The sequence below is a fragment of the Perca flavescens genome, chromosome 13 (genome assembly GCF_004354835.1).
Source record: "Perca flavescens isolate YP-PL-M2 chromosome 13, PFLA_1.0, whole genome shotgun sequence".
Taxonomy (NCBI): domain Eukaryota; kingdom Metazoa; phylum Chordata; class Actinopteri; order Perciformes; family Percidae; genus Perca; species Perca flavescens.
In genome coordinates, this window is record NC_041343.1 from 7,627,491 (window position 1) to 7,650,017 (window position 22,527).

At 42.5% G+C, this 22,527-nt stretch overlaps 1 protein-coding gene across 1 annotated transcript in view; it reads right to left on the bottom strand.

Annotated features, from left to right (window-relative positions):
• Positions 1-22,527, bottom strand: part of auts2a (activator of transcription and developmental regulator AUTS2 a) — a 352,564-nt gene that overhangs the window by 179,723 nt on the left and 150,314 nt on the right. The window contains exon 4 of the mRNA XM_028594839.1: positions 12,531-12,632. Within this exon, the coding sequence (XP_028450640.1) occupies positions 12,531-12,632 (102 nt within the window). The remainder of the gene's footprint in view (positions 1-12,530; positions 12,633-22,527) is intronic.

Genomic DNA, 22,527 nt, shown 5'->3' on the forward strand with positions numbered 1-22,527 from the left:
TCTTTCAGGGCTTCCTATTGCTCTCCAATGGATACTCGTGCCCAGAACACAAGCATGAGAAGAAATAGCCGAACATAAATTCAACAGAATGGGTCCCTCTCCGGCCATATTGTGGGCACAGAATGGTCCTCCAGATGGTTAAGGGACACACCAGTGCTGCAATACAATCACTGGCATGGCAGAAGTATCAGGAATACATATGAAGAGCTTTACTTTATATAAATGCTCAGCCAGCAAAGACCTTTTCTATCAAAACTTCCATTTTGATGACAAATTTTAAAATCAAGCCACTCTTTCCAGGTATAACTACTTACTGTAAAGTTTTGGTTAATGGCAGCTGTCTGTCATCAATATGTTACTAGTCTTAAAAAGAGAATACAATAAGTTAGTTTAAATAAGTTTAAATTATTTATGTGAGGTTTGAAATCTAGATATATTAAAGTATTTTCTTAAAGCTATTATGAACAGGAGTTATTCAATGAGGGAACATGAATAAGAAGGATAAAACATAATTTCACACAAAAATATTCCATTTAACTGACGCCCTCCTTTTAAAACTGAAGACTTATTCAGCCAACTCAATTTCAAGAAGTGCAGGTAGAGAGCAAAACTGTCTGCTTTTATGGCACACAGAGGTTAATTATTTTCATAATTACATCTCCAAACGTCAAACATTTGTTTTTTCCCCCTAATTGACAAGAGAATTAACAGTGCACTATATTAACTGTGCAGGGTTGTTCTTAACCAAAATGCCTAAAAGTGCCTTTCATATGCAATACATATAAAAAGCAATTACACAGTTTTTTTTCCCCCACTCTTCTACCTTTTAGCCAGTGTAATCTGCTGGGTAGATAAACCAAGGATAAGAGGTAAAACTGTAATTATGCACATTATTCATCTTCCTAAGTGCAGTACTTGAACGCAAAAAGCCAAGATGCCTAAATGCACTACACCAGGTTGTCCTCATGCAAAGTGCAGGTCAGGCTCCAGCAGGCGCAGGGAGCTAATGGCAGTGAGTGGTGCTCCTAACACATGCTCTGGCTCTTTCAGGGACATAGGGGAGTTAAGTGCCGTGCTCCCTGCTGCTGATTATCGCACCTTCACCAGCCTGCCAGGTCTCCCTGCCCTCCATGCATTGATCTCATTTGGCCAGCAGATAAGGCAGTAATTGGATGAGGGCTTGGAATCAGATGGCCCTGCCTGGCTTGGCTAATTCCACTCTTCCTGGCCCATCTGGGCCTGGGGCCAAAGGGGCAGGCCAAGGTTAATCCCATCCAATCCCCTGTACTATGTGGCCCTGCGCTGCCCTCTGACCTCTGACCACTACCCAAACACAGCTGATGTGACTCCCTTTAAACAGGTCAGATCCAATCATCTGATGAGTTTACAGAAGATTTTACATCCGTGCACTGTAACAAACTGTCCTGGCAAATATAACGGTGTGCTTCTGAAGACAAAGGGAGACAAAAAACCAGGTGCACACATCATTCCACCCACATTTGTAGGTGGGGAAGAAGATGGAGACAAAGCCCTTCCATACCATGTCACTTTATCAGAGCAAAACGCCTGCTCTTGAGAACTCGGATCTACAATATTTAATGGCAGGAGTCGACCGTTACATATGCAATGCAAAGTGGAGCGAATTTGCAATTATGCACATTTTTTTTCAACAAAAAGCCTATGTGCGAATTCATCCCTGCATTAATGTGAGATCACTGCTGTTCCATTTAAGATGGCCAGCAGATTAATCTTCGTCCATCTTTTCTATTTAGACATTATGTAGAGATAGGATTTGCCTGTATTAAACTAGTCTCTGAAAAGGCTCAGCGAGCCTCATCAGCAAGGAATGCAGCAGGGGGATGCACGCCTCTTGGGAAACACTAATCTTCTCATTGCGTACATTTATTCAATTCCAGTGTCAATATCAACCATAATCAGAATGGGCCATGTGACAAGTGCTTTATGTGCTGGCTGACAGTGGATGACAGGAAGTAGACGTAATCACCTGGGAGTACATCTTCGCTGACAGCTCTGGATCAAAGCTTTGCTCCTGCAGATTAATCATGAATTGTAATGCACCATAAAAATAACTTCAATAGGGAGCCAACGTATATAGAAACACAATCATTGATCAGACATCTCACAGAAGTGGACAGCTGCAGTTTACGGAAGTGGTAAGTAATCCCCTAATAATCCCCTGGATATCTCTTTGAAACCAGATAACACTTAACCGGGATGATACAGCATGACCATTTATCCAGGTGCATGTGCACTATTGTCAGACATGCACAACAGTACAGTAGCCCGAATATGAAAAGACAGAGATATCAAGTGATAGTGAAGATAAAGCAAGGCGCACAATGCATGTGACAAGTTAAGACAATCTTGACACCACAAACAAAGCAAGAGTGGATTGTGACACATTGTTACCTCAGGCAAACTGGGCTCCAAAACACAAAACAAAGAGAAACACAATGGGACAGTGCTGGCAAAAAGAAATCTACTAAAACTGATACCATGTACCAATCTCTGATCCCATACTTGATTTATTATCTTGCAGTGGAACAAATAATTCTGTACCTCTACTAGCTTGTACACGGGAAAATGACAATCTCAGAAGCCAGGATGGAATTTTTTATTTCAATTCACAGGAAAACTCAATATAAAAAATCCTGAATTCCAAAGTGTACTGTAGCATCAGCTGGTGGCTCTTAACAAAGGGAGTAAAAAAAAGACCACATATAGGACTGAATCACCACTGGAAATGGGACACTAACAGAGACAATTGGAGGCGAGACGAGGCCAACACTTGTGTGCCATGAAGACAACAGTCAAATGGCCATCCTGTGGATTCCTGAGGCCTGACATCTAGATTGCAGATGGATAAGTGCCCGTTAAAACAATATTCCACCAACCAAAAAAATCATTTCTCATAGCTGTCTCTATTTACTGAAAGGCTCCTTGTCTCCCACTGGGGCAGAAACAAATGAAAATGTTATTTCTCTACTCATGAACTCCTACCTAGTCTGGTTTTTCACTGCTGGCAATTTCATTTCTCTTCCAAATTTGACTTAAGCCCACGACTTGGGGGAAATAATGTCTCTGGAATAATCTTCCGCAACTGTAATTCCAGCAGCACTATCTCTCTGTCTTTCTTGGTATATCTGTGTCTGTCTGTCCATCTATCTATCTACAGTATATATATATATATATATATATATATATATATATACTGTATAGTTTTTGTTGGCGCTGTTGCTTTGTGGTTTAAGGAAAATTGCACTTGCTACTGAAATAGAAGTGATGGGACATCCAATGCCTCACAGTAATCTTGTCAGACGCACAGGCCTTGAATAAGACAGAAAATGCCCTTCTCCAGCACAAGGGAAAAGAATGGCTATTATGCACAGCGTCAAAAAGAAAAACATGGGATTAATTCAAAGCACATGCAAAACATAATAATAGCAATATGTTCTCAGATTGTGAGTGTGGCATCACTCTGCTGTTCTGTCGTAACACAATTCACCGTTCCCATGCTTATTATCACTATACAGTACTTTCCCCTAGTTTCCCATTTGAAAGCAGTGCTTTAAAATGTTATGCATGTAAGCCTGTTTTAAAACAGCACACATTATGGTGTGCACATAACTGAGGTTTTAACTGCCAAAGTAACTTAGGCATCATTGGCAATATCACAGTTTCACCATCCGGTATTTACCTACTAAGTCTGGTGTTTATCTGCACTTTGAAGCTTACATTTTGTACCCTGCAACTTGCACTCAGTGGCCACTTTATTAGGTACATTTGTGCAATATCATGGAATAAATTCTACCTTTACAAAGTTTATAATACCCAGTTTATGTTCATTCTTGGAGCCATAGTTGTGTTGTTAGAGCCTACCAAGAGCCTGGGTCTGTCCTAGATTTCTTCCCAAGAGAGAGTTTTTCCTCGCCACTGTCGCACTGCTTGCTCTTGAGGGAATTACTGTAATTGTTGGGGCTTTGTTAATTTATAGAGTGTGGTCTAGACCTACTCTATCGGTAAAGTGTCTCGAGATAACTCGTGTTATGATTTGATACTATAAATAAAATTGAATTGAAATTGAATTGTTGTACTGGACTGCATTATTTTCAGTTTCTAATATTCTGGCTCCCTCCGTTGGTCTGGTTATGTTGCTTTAGTTCATCTGTATGCTGTGTCTGCACTTTATACTCACACATCCGTCACTCATGCACATTTACACCACTGGCTATACTGACAACACCACCCCACACCTTAATAATCCTTTCATTTGGTCTAATTTGGTTTAATAAATGTTTGTAAAACTTTGTCATGGTGTGTCTCCTATTTGTTGTGGCCTAAGAGCCGGGTCATAACAAGTATTTTAGTGCACAAAAATTGTGGAACACTTAAATCTGAGAAACAGATTTTGTCTGAAACATTTCTTTGTAGCATTGCCGTACATCTCCTTGTTATATATCAAATAGGTTTTTTATTGCTATAAATTAAGACTTATGATTTTGTGACATTTTTTACAGACATATGAGAAGTCACCTCAACAAAGCTGATGAAAAGACTGATCACACATATTGCTGCATAACTAAAAGGCATTTTGTTTAAGGAAAGCGGCAGAGCTCTCGAGATTCTCTAGGTACCTTATGATTCCATTTCATTTTTTAGTTCAGCTGTCAAAAACAGCAGGATCACACGCATGAGAGAAGATGTATATTAAACTGCTGTGTTTGGCCTATAGACATGACAGATCGGGTTTGTGAATCAGCAGGCCTTCCTGTGTAATCCCAGTACAGCATTCTCAGCCCCTTGTGCATAACAAACAAACTCAACAAGACTAGACACAACACACACACAAAACTCAACCCTCCCACACAGCTTCTAAACCCTGCAGCTAAACTCCGTGGTATAAACATACACACACCAGAGACTCACATATATAAAACACACACATGAACACAAACATATGGTCCTTGGAGAGGTTTGCATCACCCCCTGAATATTCATGTGGACTGAATGCTATGGGTTAAAGAATTACAACATCTTACACAGATATTTCCGTCATTTCTTTGTTTATAGTGGCTGTGATGAGCCAGGAGAGAGGGTAAGGATGATTTGTTGGCTTAGGAGAGGTAAGCGATATGTAGCAGTGAATGGCCAGTAATGATGTTTATGAGGGGGAGATGGTTCTGGACTCCTGGAGTGTCTGATTGTGTTTTCTCTGGCTCCCAGCTTGGGCCCGAGTACACCCCTACCAGGCCATTGTGATTGAAGTATGCAGTCTAGCTCAGCTTCTCCTTGGGGGGTAAAAAGGTGCGTGTAATACCGTTTGTGTGCCCTTGTGTATTTGTGTTTATGTGTGTTGGCTAGTGTGTATTCATAAAGAGGAATGTCAGTCGATGAAGACCTCCCATCACAAAAGAAAGCACCACTTCCCCTTTCTCCTTCATGCAGCCAGTTCCCACATTGCTCTCATTGCTATGGCAACCGGTGCTCTCTCCTTGGGCTCTGCTGCATCCAATCAGAGCGAGACCTTTGTAGAGATTCCTCCGGGCTCCACTTATTCAACTTACCCCACCGGAACAGGCTCCACGCTGAAAAGGCTGGAACAAAGAGCAGAGAGACTCCCTTGCCAGAGCCCGGTATGACATCAAAAATTGGGGCTACAGGGTTTGGGTTACAGGGAATGCGGACGTGATACGTAGCCAAGAGCCGCGAGACGCAAAGCAAAAGCAAAAACAGGGTGGCAGCGCATGGCCATGGCCAATTTCAGTTGAAATTATGTGGAATAGGATTTGTTATTGGAAGCCTCAGAGCCTGAATACTTGGCAAGTATCGCGTGGCTCTGGCACTGGTTTAAGCTTGATAAGTCAAAATGGATTCCGGCTGAGCCTATTTATGTCATTCCTGAAAACATATGGATAGGATTCAGGCGCTCAATACTTTCAACCTTCAACAATGACATTCAACACCACTTCTCCAGTCCATTAATCTTCCATGAGAATAGATTTATCATCCACAGCACTGAGGGATTGCATTGAGTCCGCATCAGCATGAACTGTATTTACCCCACCAACCTTGCTCTGTATCAATTTCAACAATTAAAGAGACTTATTTTGCTGGGTGTACAGTAACATAACAACAGTAAAGGTCACAATGTTCCTCGGATTCCTCTTATTTTATTTTGTGTTCAAGGCCTTTGGGTGTGGTAAATAATTAGCAGAGATAAACTAGTGCCATGTATTCTCAACCTGGGGGCTGCTCAGAGGTCACTGCACACAATCACACTGTGCTTCTCTCATTCTAATTAGATTTCTGGAGAGGAGATGCAGCCGAGTCTGAGTTAAACACTTGTGAACGTAGATAGAGCGCAAGGCGTGCCCCAAGCAGTTGTAGAGACAAACCATCCAGGAGGACGTCTCACAGGCCCCTGACGGACATCCGGCTGTTGGGGTACTGGCAGGGCAATGGAGGCGCAGCATAATTTTGCCCGACTGCCATGTCACAAAGTGTCACAATCTGTCTCTGACATCCGACTGCAGGCGATGTGAGAGAAAATTGGAAAGAGAAATAAAAGAGAGAAAAGGGGGCTTGATTTGGAGTGCCAGAGGTGGTAATAAGCATGTCTGGCCACTTCCTAGGAGACAGCCTATTCATCAGGTTGATTTAGAGTCAAAGGTGTAGGCAATTCAAGTGATCTCGTCTCTGGATCCTCTGGCAAGCTGACTGTGCAGTGAACAACAGAACCTGGCATAATGAATGAGAAAAAATAAGGTGTACAGCTCTTATTGTGGACATGATCTCTTCAGCACAGAGGAAATTGAGATAAAGTTAGGTAGCTAGTGGGAAGAAAATGTTCTACTATGTGTACCAGGTGTTCCTTATGAATTAATAGGAACGCCAGATGGCATGAATCGAAGAGTGAGTCATCCTGTCAAAACCTTGTGCTTTAAATGGGTTCATGTATGATCACAGAAGTGGATGCTTTTTAGATTTTAGCAGTAAAACACACTTACTTCTCCTATTAGATACCAGTCAATTTGATCATCTCCCCCCCTCTCAGATGACTACATGTGCGGGTATGCAGTCATCTGCTTTATGTCTGTTTGTCTATATGATGTGTAGTTTTGTAGGGTTAACCAGTTGACTGCCATTCTGTCCCTGCTATGTACATCTGGACACCAGGATAGGATACTAAATACTGTACTATATTTGTATTTGTATTGTCTTTAGTCCTTTAATCTGTCCTGATTTATTTTCCTCACTGCTGAAAGCCCATTAAACAGTCAAAAAGACTTTCAAGTATCCCCACACTGCATCTGCTGCTCATTTCACACTGTCACTATGCAAACACTGGAGCCTCAGCAGTACGATCCCATGATAATGAGCTAATTATAGGTACAGCATTCCTACTTCCATATCTAAATGCTTGTCTCTAATAGGAAACATTTTAAATTATTGAAAGGCAGAGAGAGAAAGAGACGGATAATTGATGCAAGCAATTACAAGTTCTATGTTGGAGCAAATTGGCCAGCATATCTGGACATGTAGGGAGACTGCGACCTCATTTACATCAGAGTGTCAGGAAATAATTGGAGAATGTACTGAGGAGGTGGGATTACATAAGCAGTTCACTTGGACAGTGAGATTCAGTTCAGACAAGAAGCTTACGGAAAAGACTGTACTCTGAGGTCAAGGACAAAACATTATGTGCAGTCTTGGCATGCTCCAGCACATTTAATCATTATAGTGATTTTTACAACAACAAATATACTTTATGACATTAATCCATTTCCAAAAGCTGTAATTTGAGTATTTGAAATGGTTTCACCACATGCACACATGATTCTGAATAGGCTGTCATGTTTTCAGCGGAAAGCCAGTAATAACTGAGTGCAGTTTTACCAGCCATAAGAGAGACTTTAGCTGTGTTTGGGCTGAAACCGCTTCAAAAGCACAGGAAGACGATGTGCTTGACTTTTAACAATATCACTTCCAGATGTTTCATTACAAAACAACTTTCCAAGACCTCACCGCAAGAAAACCTTCTCTTGTGAGAGGAGCCAGGACACACAAGTATGGATTTCAGGAACCCACAATTTTTACATTTTCATTTCAGTCTGAAAAAACAGCACGCAAAACTGTCTGGACTAACACCAATAAAGTGCTAGTATTAATAATAATGTTACAACCCGTCTAACCAGGCCAACACACAAACCATTACCCGATGTTACAGGAGGGTATTCCATACAACGTACTATATGAAGGTGTTGTCCAAAAGCATTAGACAGCATTGCATCTGTTTCAATTCAACTTGCAGAATTTACTCAGTAGAACAGCTAAAGCAGAATACAACAGGAAGCTTTGGCTAATGATTAAAATGCCCACTGAAATATAGGGGTGCATTCATTATAGTCTGCCTCTTGTGCCTCTCATCAGGCTGGCCAACACTGACTGGCGGGCTCTGACCCAGTACTCTGGAGCTTCTCTCTAATGCACCCGCCTCTCATCAAGAGCCTTGGGTGGAAAAAAAAAGGAGTAACATGCTGTTTACTCGCAATCCCAAGCCCGTAATTGCCAATTTATTTGATAGGCAGCCGGGTAATGATGGCGTTTCACCCCTTGCCGCAGAGACTAAACGGGAGTGATTCATCCCAAGCTCCCTGCCCTCCCTGATCCAGCAGACTCCCTCTGCCTGCCACCCAGACTGAAGGGGTGGGGTGGGGGAGGTGGGGGATGGCTACAATGTTGGCTTCAAACAAACCCAAAAGGGAACCCGGCGCTTCAGAGCAAATGCGGCTAAGCCTGCCAATTTAGCTGGGGTTTGGGGTTGAGGCAAAGACAGCCGAGCTGATGTGCCATTTGTAGACCTTAATGAGCTGGCAGGACGGAGTGAGGAGGGAAGGCGAGTGGGAGAGAGGAGACTGCCAGGCCTGACCTCCTTTGGCCTCTTTCTCCCTTCCAGCCAGTGCCAGGTCGGCAAACTCAGTTCATCTGCTTCATCGGAGCGTGGTGCTCCGTGCTCCGTGAGGGGGAAGGGAGTGCTAACGAACAGTTTGGGTCAAAGGTAGCTCCTGTCTCACACCGCTCCCTGGTACTAACCAGTGACTTACATTTAGCTTTTTTTCTTGGTTTTGCACTGTGAGGGAGCATCTGTGCGGCTGAACCACACAAGCGGTCCAGTTGTATTGTGCAATGTTACAATCACAACACTTTGAACATTTGAGTGGAATGAGCACATTGATCTCCATCGCAGAGAAAAAGCTACAGGCTTTCATAAATCACCTGGACATACTGTACATCTACCTTCATCTGGAACAAGTACAACAGTTTTTTTTCTTTTTATACTCTCTCCATGTTCTTGTTCCCCCTCCTTTCAGTTTGAGGAACAGACCGCTGCCACAAAAGCTACGACTTGCACCTCTTGCGATGTGTGAAGTGGGTTTTTACAGCACAGCCAGAGGGGACTTGTTCAGACATTTGTGGGGACCGGAGACGAAGCCTTACACACTGTGACCATCTAAGGTGACATGGGGGTCTAAAAAGTCTGTCTTCCTGCTGCTCAGCTTCCTGAAGACATGCTCAGTCTCTGACCAGACAAAGCAGGTGGAACCAGGGCTGCTGTTCCTTCTGTCCTCCAGAGTGTTCGGAGTGGCTGAAATGCCAGCTCTGTACTGGTGGAAGGGATTAGAGAAGCGGCGATAGATGCTTCCTGAGAACGAGTCGGGAGTGGGGAACGTAGAGAGTTTCTGCTTAAGGGAAACCTGACATTTTTATAAAATTTAGAATTTAGGCAAATAAAATGACTCAAAGTAAACAGATTGGCTGGTGCTGTAAATTCTATTCCTTTGAGGGACGGATTTCACAGACAATATTCAAACCGAAATAAGCAACAGTGATGGTGAGAGTAATAGGGGCAGACCATAACATGATGTAACTGTTTAAACAGGTTTCATTAGTGTGCAAAGAGTCCAAATCATCAAAGCGGTGTAATCTAAATGGAGGGAAATGGTTGGCTAATGAGGCTAAGGCAGATTATACCATTGCCAATTCAGACAAAGGATCATGAAATTTCAAACTAATTAAAGAAACTTCAAAAGGCCTTTAAAACACATTTCAGAATAGTTACATGCAAACGGATGAATTCTTGCATGTCCCTTTAAGATAACAACAATTAATATCAAGCTCAGTTTAGCAACCAAACCATCCCTTTATCAAAATCTGCTCTGCAGCACCAAAGATAGTTGTTCCAACTGCCTGGAGGCGATCAATATAATGCTGATACATGACTTGCATTATTCTACAATGTTGTGTAAAAAGCAAACAGAATAACACTTGAATTATTCGACCATGGTAATCAAATTTAGATAAAACCGAAACCCGGTTCTCACACATTAAGCATGAACCATTAAATATAATTATACTGTTTTTCATAATGCATTGTTGCATATATTTAATTTTAATTGTAATTTTTCTTCTTTGTTATTTAGTTTTGTAATCAGATATTGTGGTATTTAGTTTTTTTTTTTATTCTTTTTTCTTTTCAGTATATGTTATGAAATGTTTTAATATTGTCTGATTAAATGCTGTTTTGGACCCCAGGAAGACTAGCTGGTCGTCTAGGCGTCAGCTAATGGGGATCCTTATAATAAATACAAATATAAAATACCTATGTTGTAGTAGTAGCATTTGGTTAACGTTTAAGTTATTAGAGATCATGGCGCAACAGATGACAAATTGAAGGCTTTTATCATCCTGTATGACAGTGAAGCATCCATGCATAGGTTAAATGTCAAACCTTCATTATTTCAGCAACATTTATCTTGGCATACTACTGCACCGTAAACCAGCGAGTATCATTTCAATTTCTGTTGTCAACCTCAAATTACTTATTCCATTTCATGCCCAGTCAAGAATCGTAAAGCTACACGCAGAATCAGTTTTGCTTCAGTTGTTCGGCCGTGTCTTTCTCAAAGACTAGCTCGCTTCCACACTGACAGCTTTAATTATGGCCAGATATCTGACTGCTTGACTGTGGATTCTCCACACAAATCAAAGAGCAAGGGCTGGGCGTCTGGCAGCAAGGTCCCTCGAGCCTGCTCATTTTACATCTTGGAATATGTCACAGGGTGAGGGGACACATAGCTGCTCTTTCTTCTGTCAGTTAATGCTTGCCTTCAGCTCCTCCACAAGCAATGAGGACCTGGGTAAGTAATGCCTTTTTATACCAGTCATAAAGAGCCTCTGGGAGAGAAAGAGAGAGAAAAAGTGTGTGTGTGTGTGTGTGTGTGTGTGTGTGTGCGTGTGTGCGTGTGTGTGTGTGCGCGTAGGTGTAAGCAGGATACAAATAGTGCTCTTCACCTGAAGTACTCCAAGAGTGCACTTTAGACATTTAACACATAGCACAAAGTGCTGTGCTGAGGCTGAATTGTATTGGTTCAACACCAAAAGAAATCTTGACAAAATTGATTACATCACATTTACAACTTACCTTTTGTCTGCGGCATACCGAAGGTACAAGGCCACATATACATGGTACATGATGACTCTTGAATTATGAAACTGGAGTACAATTTATAACTTTATTGCTGAAAGAACATGCACTGATTTGTTACACCAACCTGATTCTCTAGCTCTATAGTGTAGAACAGCTCTGAAAGGCTTGTACTGTTAAGTGTAATGATAAGTAGGAAGTTGACATAAAGTTGCATGTATTCAAGTATCTTACTGTCACACACATGAAACTGTTTTCTTGTTAAGGCAACTAATGAATAACTCAAGGAGATTATTTTGATGATAAATTAGTACATTTTCTTGTAAAATATAGCACAATCACTTTTAAATCATTTGTTTTAAAGCAATGAAATATGTAACATTTGTACCAACAGTAGAACTTTTACCACTTGTTATACTTCCTCTCTAACCTTTACATATCACTCACGTCCAGAAGTTACTGGGTTGTTAACTATAAGGAATCAGCTCTGTAAATTAGTCACAGCTGCCACAACTCTTATGTCTTTATGATATCTTCTTATAAGAATGGTTGTTAAAGGTAACCTGTGGAGTTTTTGACCTCTGGTAGCGCTATGGAGCATTTTTTCTATGAGTGGTTCCGTTTTGTTTGTACGTGCACATGTACAAGGACACACGTGCGCACATGTGCATGCAGGTGACGCGACACAAGCAATAACTTTTTTTTGCAAGAACTCCCCAGGGCACCTTAAAGTACTGCTGAAATACTAGTTTTGCTAAACACTTAGGACTCTGACCACAGCATATAAATAGAAAATCATCTGTGAAGATAAAATATTTTCTGTTCCAATTATTCTGTCCAATCTTGTCGTCTTTGTTTTTTGTCTATCTTTGAAATGCTGAACCTATGTGCTAGGTAAACTAAATACCAAAGTACGAACTGGTAATGACCTCAGATTTTTGAATATTAAAAGAGCTTTAAGGTTGAAATAGGTCCTGTGAAGCATGAGCTATCAGGCAGTGATCTTGCATGTTAATGTACTCACATCTGTCAGTCTGCCTCTGGAGCTGCTCCTGATGGAAGGCTTGGACTCTCCGCTCACACTCTCGCTGTCGCTGTCCTTACAGTTGTTCTGCCCTGGCTTCAGCTGCCAAACACAACACACAAGGAGACCAAGGGTTAACAACATGAAGCAAAACTGTTAACACTGCAGTTTAGAGCTTTACATGGATATCGCTGGCTAGGGAAGGCGTCACACAGAAATCGCCTCATGAATATGTGAGAACTGGCAGGAGCTGCGGCGCTGTCTCTGTAAATCTGTCATGTTTCTGAGCCTATTCAGTGGCCATCACTCCGCTTGCCAACGATAGACGCCATCTGATCTCGCAGTATGAAACTCCTCTCAGCCCACGAAATAGAGAACAGGGACAAAGACCTCTTCAGAACCTTCAAATGGAGCCACTATCCTTTCCAAGCAGACACCACATGCCGAGACAGCAGGAGCTCAGCAAGTGTCATCCTTTATACACTCTGTTCGAGATGCAGCAAAAATGACAAGAATAAAGAGGAAGATGGGCCAATCCGCGAGCATCTGAGGCCCTTTAAAATCTGTAGAACAATAAAAGACTCTTGGGAGTGCGGAGCCGAGTGGAAGGAGGTGGGGTCTGTACTCCTTGCCCAAGTCTGCAATTGATGTCCTCTGAAGCTCCCATGCTGCTCCTTCCAGACCAGACAAACGCTGCAGGTTTCATTTCAAAGCACATAAAAAGATGGCTTTATGGGACAGTGCCGTAACTGGCTGCTCTGCCAACTAATAGGAAAAGCAGAGCGCGATGCTGCACACACAAAGGACTTGGACTAGAAGATGATGGCACTCTCCTTTCCCCTACCTCTCCTGCTCTGGAGGGAAGGGCAGATCTACAGTATATGGTTTGTTTAACCTCTCCTTCAGTATTCTCATTTCAGGTATCCGCCATCATTTAGAGTGATGAAAGGGCACAAGGTGTGGGAATACCAAAAGAACCCTTGAGTTGAGCGGGTAATTAAAATTAAAATGTTCCCTTTTCTGTAGCCATTAGCGGTGTGAAAGGGATCCTATTCCTTGGGAGAATTGCATGATGGGTGGAAGGCGGGTGGATTGGCCAGAGTGCTGAACGTGATAAGAGAGTTTGAGCACTGGGAATGCCTGATGGGCCTGTTTGACTCTGTGGGTGCACGTGTGGGTACATGTGTGCATCAGTGCATGTCTATGCAAGAACCAAATGTGGCACATGCACAGACACATGCACACCAATGCCCTGCGCTGTGATAGCACTAATTACATCCAACACATTTTATTCCCACAAAAACCAGGGGCACTTTTTCTCTCTTTTTCTGGTAAATGCCAGTTCGTCTTAGGGGAGTTTACATATTTTTGGAGAGAAAAGGGGAATAATATCTCATCCACCCTGGCCTGTGAACTGATCCTTGAAAAAGGGCGAGGGACGCTGTTTACACCCCGGTCTGTGGCTCCTTCGTCAAAACATGTTGACCTATAATATTCATTAACCAGCCTGTGTCCTAGCCAACAACACCGGGCAGCGCACGCCAGCATACTCATGCATTTATGAAAAAAAGGCAGACCTTACTAAAAGCTGCTGCTGACTCCTGCATCACATATTTGCAGCACAAAACCAAACTCATATACGTTAGCTAAAAAGAATATAATCAGGCACGTGTGGGATAAATGTAGAGATTTGTCTTTTATTAATCAGTAGTGAAACCACATAATCACACCGTCTGTATCCTGGCTTATCAATGGGAAAGTACTCCATGAAATCCGAAATCTTGCACAAATTTAAATCTGTGTAATGTCTGAAGAACATGTCTAATAAAGACATTCCAATAAAGAGCGGCTCATCTTTCAGGGTTATTACATAGCTCGGGACCTGATTACACAGCTATTTGAAAACGTATCCCTCAGCTTGTTCCCTTTAATTTCCCCTTGAGCTCCCTTAAATTACTTCAGAGAATTTTTTATTTTTTTTCATCTGCTCTTCCCTTTCTGAGGTACAGATGATGGATTCATTTCTTTTTACGGCGTGATTAATGGATGTCTTAAGCAAATTGAGGCAATGCTAGTGGCCAGTGCCATCAAAAAGTGAAGTTGAAATTTAATGGCCTGCTGTCTGATAATAAATCTAAACGAGAAGCCTATGTGTGTGGGTGCAGGGAGGAGGGGGCAGTCTCTGTGACCTCTACTAGAGCAACGCTGATCTGATCGCTCCAACTTGTTACAGCTTGCAAGTCATTCTCTATATTTTTATAGCCTTTTAAACCCAGCTTTAGTTTCCTGTAATGAAACCCAGAGCATTGCATTCAGCCGAGATCTAAGGAAAGGAGATGAGACGTGTGTGTGTGTGTGTGTGTGTGTGTGTGTCTGTCTGTGTGTGTGTCTGGGTGCGTGCGTGCGTGTGTTTTTGTGTGTCTAGATGCCACAGACTGGTGCGTACTAATGCAATAGCATAAAGACATTAATTAAGACGCAGGTTGAGGCATACGGATGCATTTATTTAATGACCTCACTGTATCAGCACAGCCTGGGTAAGAACTGGCCCTGCAGGAAGATAACAGACAGATGGTTTGAATATTCCAGAGGCTAATTTCACAACAATTAAAGACACAGCGAGACATTAGCATCTAATGAAACATTTAAACTACTAGTAAGTGCATCTGCCATCAATTCCCACACAGTGAGGTCTTGTGTTCCTCCAATCTGTTCTGTGTTAAGGGATGACGTTTTTTTCTTGTCTCTCTTACCAGTCTGAATTTACTGAAGTAGAGAATCAACAACTGTTTTCAATCAGCAGTCAGTATGAGGCTTCAGAAGAAAGCAGCTCAAAACTCAGCATGAAACAGTCCATCCCGCAAGTATGAGAAATTATTTAACATTTCTTATAATTCATTATTTTAAAAAAACAATTTAAACGCTTGTACTTAAGTTAATTGCAAGTATTCAAACTGTTCCTGCCATACTTTATTTGGATAGTCCACTGCTGACAACTGAATACCCTCAAACCCTTAATGAGCCAGTAATGTCTGAGTTTCAAGAAATACTCATAACTGAGTGAAAAGTAGATGTGTTAGTAAAAAAGTAAGTGTTATATCGTCTGTGGAGACAAGAATTTTTACTTGATAGCTACAAGTGTCAGCATTTAAAACATTATTGCAGTAGTACTATCACTAAACACTTGGACTTATCCACCAGTTATTTAATGCATTTATGTGCGAGCAAGTGGAGGAATTTTAAAGCAAATCCTCTTTATGTTTTGTCTTTTTGTCATAAGTCAGTCCTGTAAATTCCCCAGGAAATATGAATTCAGAGATATGCTTGGTCTAATAAGCTGCACATTTTGAGACGTGGCTCAAGACAACACAAGACAAATCCTTTGACAGATTTTTCAAATCATTTCATGAATTAGTAAAAAACAAACAAAAAAGTGTTTTAGTTGAGGGCAGCCCTTATTAAAGGTACTCTAAGTGATGTCACATGTTTTTTAGGCTACAACATTTTTTTCCACATACAGCAAACATCTCCTCACTATCCGCTAGCTGCCTGTCCCCTGAACACACTGTAAAAAAAAACGGTCTCTGAGAACAGTCCAGGCTCCACAAACGGCAACAAAAACAAACTGAGCCAACCTGCACCACCAAACATAACAAAGCATTCCAGCCAATAACAGACAAGGAGGAGTTGGTTGAGCCATCACCGCAGCAGGGTTAGCACGTAGGCTACTTCCACAATGCGTGTTCCAGACTGTTTCAGGAAGCACGGAAGAGAGAGGGAGGGGACGGGATGAGGAGGAGGGAGGGGCGAGCTAGCCTCCGTTTCGTTTGAAAATACTTCCAACGTCAACAAGAAGTAACGTCACCCAACATCGCTTAGAACACCTTTAAGAGTGTGACTACACAACTGAGCCGCACTGTCTCAACTGTCTAACACAGCTAATCAAAGCAACCGTGTTATCTGGAAGACACAGCCAGAGAACACAGCTTACCCTACCTATAGATCATTGAGTGAAGGTCTCCTCACTATACCTAGAATCCATTCTAAATCAGCTTATGGCGTCTTCAGTCATTAGGCTTCTACTCTGGAATTCTCTACCACATGAACAGAATCTTCTTTTAAAAGCAGACTAAAACAAAACATATCTTTTCTCACAAGCTTTTAGTTTAGTAACGGTGTGGTTAACGGGTAAATGTTTGATCATAGAATCAGTATTTTTATCATTATTATTCCTTTTTTTATAATAATGACAATACATATTTTATCTATATGCTTATCTTAGTCAATTTTTTGTGTACTACTATTTCTCTTGTTTTTTACCTTTTTATCTTATCTGAAATGCTTCCATATATGTAATAACTTCTTATCTTGTATGTTATCTTGTATGTTTTTGTCGTGCGTGATTTTTGCCTATTTATTGCCTATGAATGAAATGTGCTATATAAATAAACCTGACTTGACTATCTGAATAGATATATATAGAAGCAAATGAGCTGTAAATGACTTCCTCTTCAAAAAGTCTACCACAGTATGGATTTACAATATTGTGTCTTGCCATTTCTTGACCAAAAAGCTAGGTTCTTCTAATATAACCTACTGTATATTCAATAATACACTCTCCACACTCTGGAATTTCAATCAGTCCTAACGTACGAGAGGAATAGCAGAAGGACCTTGCTTTTCAACATACCTATTGAAAGTCTGGCTGAAATAAACAAGTGTCTTTACAGAAAAACTTCACAGTAGCGTTATTGGAGCTGCCAAATTAAATAGCAAAGGTGCTGTTGAATGTCACGTATGCCTCATAAATACCTACAAAAAGCACAAGATGCCCGTCTTTATCATACAAACCATGTCATTACAAAGACTAAATCAATATGGAATGTTTTCATTTCAGTATTGTTGTTGGTGGCAATAAAACAAGATTCAGAGTTCACAGTGCACACTACAGGACGTTCCCAGATCAGAGTGCAGTGAAGAATTATGAAATATCTCATTTAACGCTGTTCCCCTGAAAAGTACGCTCAAAAAGCTATTACAACATTGTCTTGAACATGTGGAGTCAATTATTTTCTCACTTACTGAAAAGTGCTCACCGTTGCCATAGTGGAATTTTACAAGTGTATTGACCTATTCTCAAGGGCCGCACTACAGACTCCATGCAATCAAGCACAAAAGTAGGCCTGCTAACATTTCTAACCACAAAGGCCTTTTTAAACAGAGCCATACACAACCGGCCTGCCCCAGCAACTCCACCCCCAGACCCCATCCCTCATCCCACAAAAAAAAAAAAAAAAAAAAAAAAAAAGACAGAGAGAACTGGGCTCAGTTTTCTGTACCGGCCTCAGTGGGATAGCCATCAGCTCCTGGTTTCCCTTAGTTACGCACAACAGCAGCTGCGGAGCTCGGCGGTAATAAAAACTGGAACAATTTAACGGCTTTTATTGTTCTTCTGAGGCTTTGAGAACAGCTAACCTGTCCTCTCAGGATCTGGCAGAGAGAATCCCACTAGGGCAGCAATGAAAGAGGATCTCATTTACCTAAAAGCGCTTATAAATTTTTAATTTGCTTTAACAAGTAAATTAACAAGTCCCTCATTTGGGAAGTTTTATGGCTGCTTGCCACTAAGGGAGGACCATGAAAGTTTTATAGATAATCCACTACCTAGGCTGTGTTGCTGATAATAAATTGTCTATTTCCTGCGGCACTGTCAAATCCCCTTGGTTTCCACTGACTACACTTTGAATATCTCCTTTATGCTACCTTCAGAGGTCTATATACCAGGGCTATTAAAGTGCTGGGGAGCTTCACGACTCAGCAGTTAAAATGAACAACTTGAAGAATTTCTTTAGACTTTATACAGGCGCACTCGTATATCCTTAGGAGACGCCATTGCCAAACATTAGACTACATTAAGCATAGCTAATTATGTCTATACCAGCCTATACATCACATCAGCCTCACAGTGAGCCCATCTTGTAAAACCACCGTGGGCTGGCTGACAGCAGCAGTTGGAAAGTGCTGGGCCTGTTTAACGCAGCCGGCTTCATCTGACGAGACTCATATGTAAAAAGAGGAGCTGAGGGTTGGTCAGGGGATGTGAGGGGGCGACCACACGCCCTATGTCATCTTTCTGACAGTGGCTGTGTGGGTGAGCCCACCGGCGTGGCCAGGCTCTGACCCAGTGCTTGGCTCTGAGGCCCAGCTGCTTTAACTGCCACAGACAGGAGCCCCGCCTTGCCCTGTCGTCACCCATAACCCCCTCTGCCACCCTTGCTCACAGCCTGTCACTGAGCATCAGCACTTGGCTTCCATTGCCCCAGATTTGTTCACTGTTAGCTCTATGTGTGGCAAAGAAGTCATGGTCATCATACAGTGTGAAAATAACCTTTTTATCTTTGTTGAAGTTTGGGTGTCGTGTGTTTTCACATCATTGTGACTAAATTACATATTAAAAATACTAGGCATGTTTATCCTTAAACCTACTGTTTGCCTGTGGATAAGATGTCACTCGCAGTCAGCCAGTGGAGCAGTCTGTATTAATACCTAGGTATGTAACCATGGAGAAGCTCCATTTCCTTTCAATCCTCTAGCATAATTGAGCGGCAGTGATCTCTGGCGACCTTGTCAAGACAAAATTTTTCTAGCGGGGGTGAGATCAGTGGGGGCCGAATGCACCTACTCCGACCAATCTCAGGCCACAGAGGAAGCTTTCCTAGACTCTGTGCTGGAATGTGAAGCCAAAGCAAAGATATGGAGCCATGAAGGACTAGTCACAGCCGCCGCAGGGTGAGAGCATCCTGAGAGCATCCTGAGAGCATCCTGAGAGGAGGAGTGGGAAATGGAGGCTCGAGGGGGGATGGGGTGGGGGGGGGACGAGAGGAGGGGAGTAAACGTGGTTGAGAGCACTGTCTTGATCTCATCAGTCATCCTAAGGACTCCATTTCCTCCACCGCAGGCTGGAGGCTACTAGAGCTTGTGGCTGCATTTATATATTGCCATAAATCTCTGATCTATGACGACATTACAGACAAATCAATATGCTTTTAACATCCATCCTCTGCCCTGCGTCGCAATCACCCTTCTCCCTTCTCACAAATGGTCATATAATGCTGTAGTCTGGCGGATTGAGTTATGGGGACAATTCCTAGATTTAATAATGAACTGAGCAGGTGGAGAAATAGTGTGCGGTGGTGGTGGTGGGGGGGTGGAGAATATAAGAGCAGCGGGAGACCTCTACTTTCTCAGATCATACTGAACATCTTGTTATAGTAGCCCCGCGTGGCAGTAAAATAACCTTCCTGCCCACTTTACGCACCTCCAATTTCCTGAGCTCTAACATTCCCCATGTGCAGCGGGCAAAAAGCAGACCAAGAGAATACTGTTACTCAATTAATTCCCAGAATGCATTGGGAAACGGAGGGAGGAGGGTGCTGTGGCTGGGGGGAGGTCAAAAAGAGCCCTCTAGCTGCCTGGTTGAGCGCTCATCACCAAATAACTACTCATCAAAGAAATTTGCGTGCAATTAATTACATGATTCCCCAGCTCTTCAATCTGTGCTACTGAGTCGTTACTTCAATATTGGCTTTCAGGGACCCATCCAACTAAAGCCACAGTTAGTGTGCCAAATCGCAGCTCCCCGAGCTGGGCAGCCTCAATAAAGAGAGGTATGGAAAAAAAAAAGACAGCAGAGAAAGAGCCCTCTCCTATCGGCTTGCAGGGGCTATCATTTCTCTTTTTTATTGCCATTTATTTTCCTCCAGGAATTTACTGCCAGTATATTGGCAGGCCTTCCAGTAGATGGAGGCAATGAAATTTAGCGCAGACACTTAACACTGGGTCAAGCCTTGTGTGTGGCTCATGTGTGGTGGTAATATGATAGACAAACGCTTCTAGTTTAAGGAAAGAGGGCTTTTTTTATGTTACAGGAATATCAGCAGAGTGCTCGGTATGAAACACGCAGCTGCAGAAAAAAGGGAAAATGCATAACCAGAGCCTTTCAGAAGGAGGGAGAAGATACAAACATGTGTAAAATGGCAGAGCACTGTAGTCCCGCTGTGGCTATTAAAGAGAGACAACCTAAATAGGTCAAAGCTATGTCATTATGCTAACCCTGAGGCGTGGAAGAACTACTGGCTGGAAAAGTAATGGAGTAAATAAAGCTAGAAAACATGTCAACTAATTGAGATTAATTAAAAGACATTCCACTCAAATCCTTAAGAGAAAAGGCCACTCCATAAACATGTGATTTAAATTAATGTACATCCACTCTGGAACAACACAAGAATGACTGGGATTGCATTTCACACACATTAGCGCCAATTGTAGCAAATCAGACACAGGCTGTACTAACTGACTAAAGTACGTATGTTAACATTTAAAGGTTACATGCGCTAATAATCATTTCTGTTCATTTTGGGAAACATCATTCACTCATACCAGTCACCTTTTCTGTGAATACCAATGCTCATAACTTCAAGCTTTCTGTGATCAATTCTTTGCAGTACTGCAATACTCATCCAATTAGTGGTTAATAACCCGATGGACGTCAAAAGTGCAGGTTCTAAGCTGATCTCTGGTCAGCAGTAGGGCTGTCAACGAATATTCTAAATTCGAATATATATTCAAATAAGTTTTAAAAAAACGAATTTCGAAGGTGAAAATGAATACTCGAATTAAAAAAAAAAAATAAACAGTGGAAAAAAAAACGCTCGCGGTAGCAGAGGCTGTCTGGCTGTCTGCTTTGCTAGCGCGCCTGAAAGCCGTTACATACTGGACGCAGCCCAGCTGGAGCATACAAATGTGACATCATGAGATCGCCGTGACTATTTATACCTGCGGTCAGTAGGCTCGTTCGAGATGAACTGCCCCTCGCCTGTAAAGTAGACGAGAGCAGGCGGGAGCAGCCGGGGGCGGTGACAAAAGTCCGCTCTCAAGTCGGACAGTTTTCCAGCTGATTCCAGCAGCATTCAGGCTGAACAGGAAGTGACACAAACACTGTGGTTCGATTCCGATTTCATAAAATGTTATCAGACCCATATATCAGCTCCTACACAGTCCATCCATCTTCGTCCGCTTATCCGGTGTCGGGTCGCGGGGGGAGCAGCTCCAGCAGGGGACCCCAAACTTCCCTTTCCCGAGCCACATTAACCAGCTCCGACTGGGGGATCCCGAGGCGTTCCCAGGCCAGGTTGTAGATATAATCCCTCCACCTAGTCCTGGGTCTTCCCCGAGGCCTCCTCCCAGCTGGACGTGCCTGGAACACCTCCCTAGGGAGGCGCCCAGGGGGCATCCTTACCAGATGCCCGAACCACCTCAACTGGCTCCTTTCGACGCTAAGGAGCAGTGGCTCTACTCCGAGCTCCTCACGGATGACTCAGCTTCTCACCCTATCTCTAAGGGAGACGCCTGCCACCCTCCTGAGGAAACCCATTTCGGCCGCTTGTACCCTCCTACACAGTCTCCAGTTGATTTTATTATGACAGAGTAGCTGTCAAAATTCTCTACATGTGATCTGTTGCTGTTTTTAATTACCAACAGACTGTAGATGATCTGTAATCTGAACAGATTTAGTCTCTCTGACTTCTAAACATAACTATAAGCCTCACTACATGTGTTCTGTACAGAATACGCTTTTAAATCAGACAAATCCCACCGATTCAAAATAAATAAAAAAGTTTACATAAAACGTCATCATGTTAAGTCAATTCTGAACCAATCAGCTGTTCGATCAGATGAGAGGCCGGCGTTTCCCAGCATGCAGTGGGTCCACCTGCGTCCGCCTGGCTCTTGCAGTTGGTGAAAAGCAACTGCGCTACCTGTGTCTCAGAACTGCAGCCGCCTTGGTCTCGTGAGATTATCGTTGCCCACGTGTGCATGACGTCAGAGCAGGGATCAAGTCGGACACAAATCTAACCGGCATGCATTGGGCGGCGATTGCCGGTGATCGATTCTGCGCAGATCTGGCTCATCTCGAACGAGCCTAGTACCCGATCCG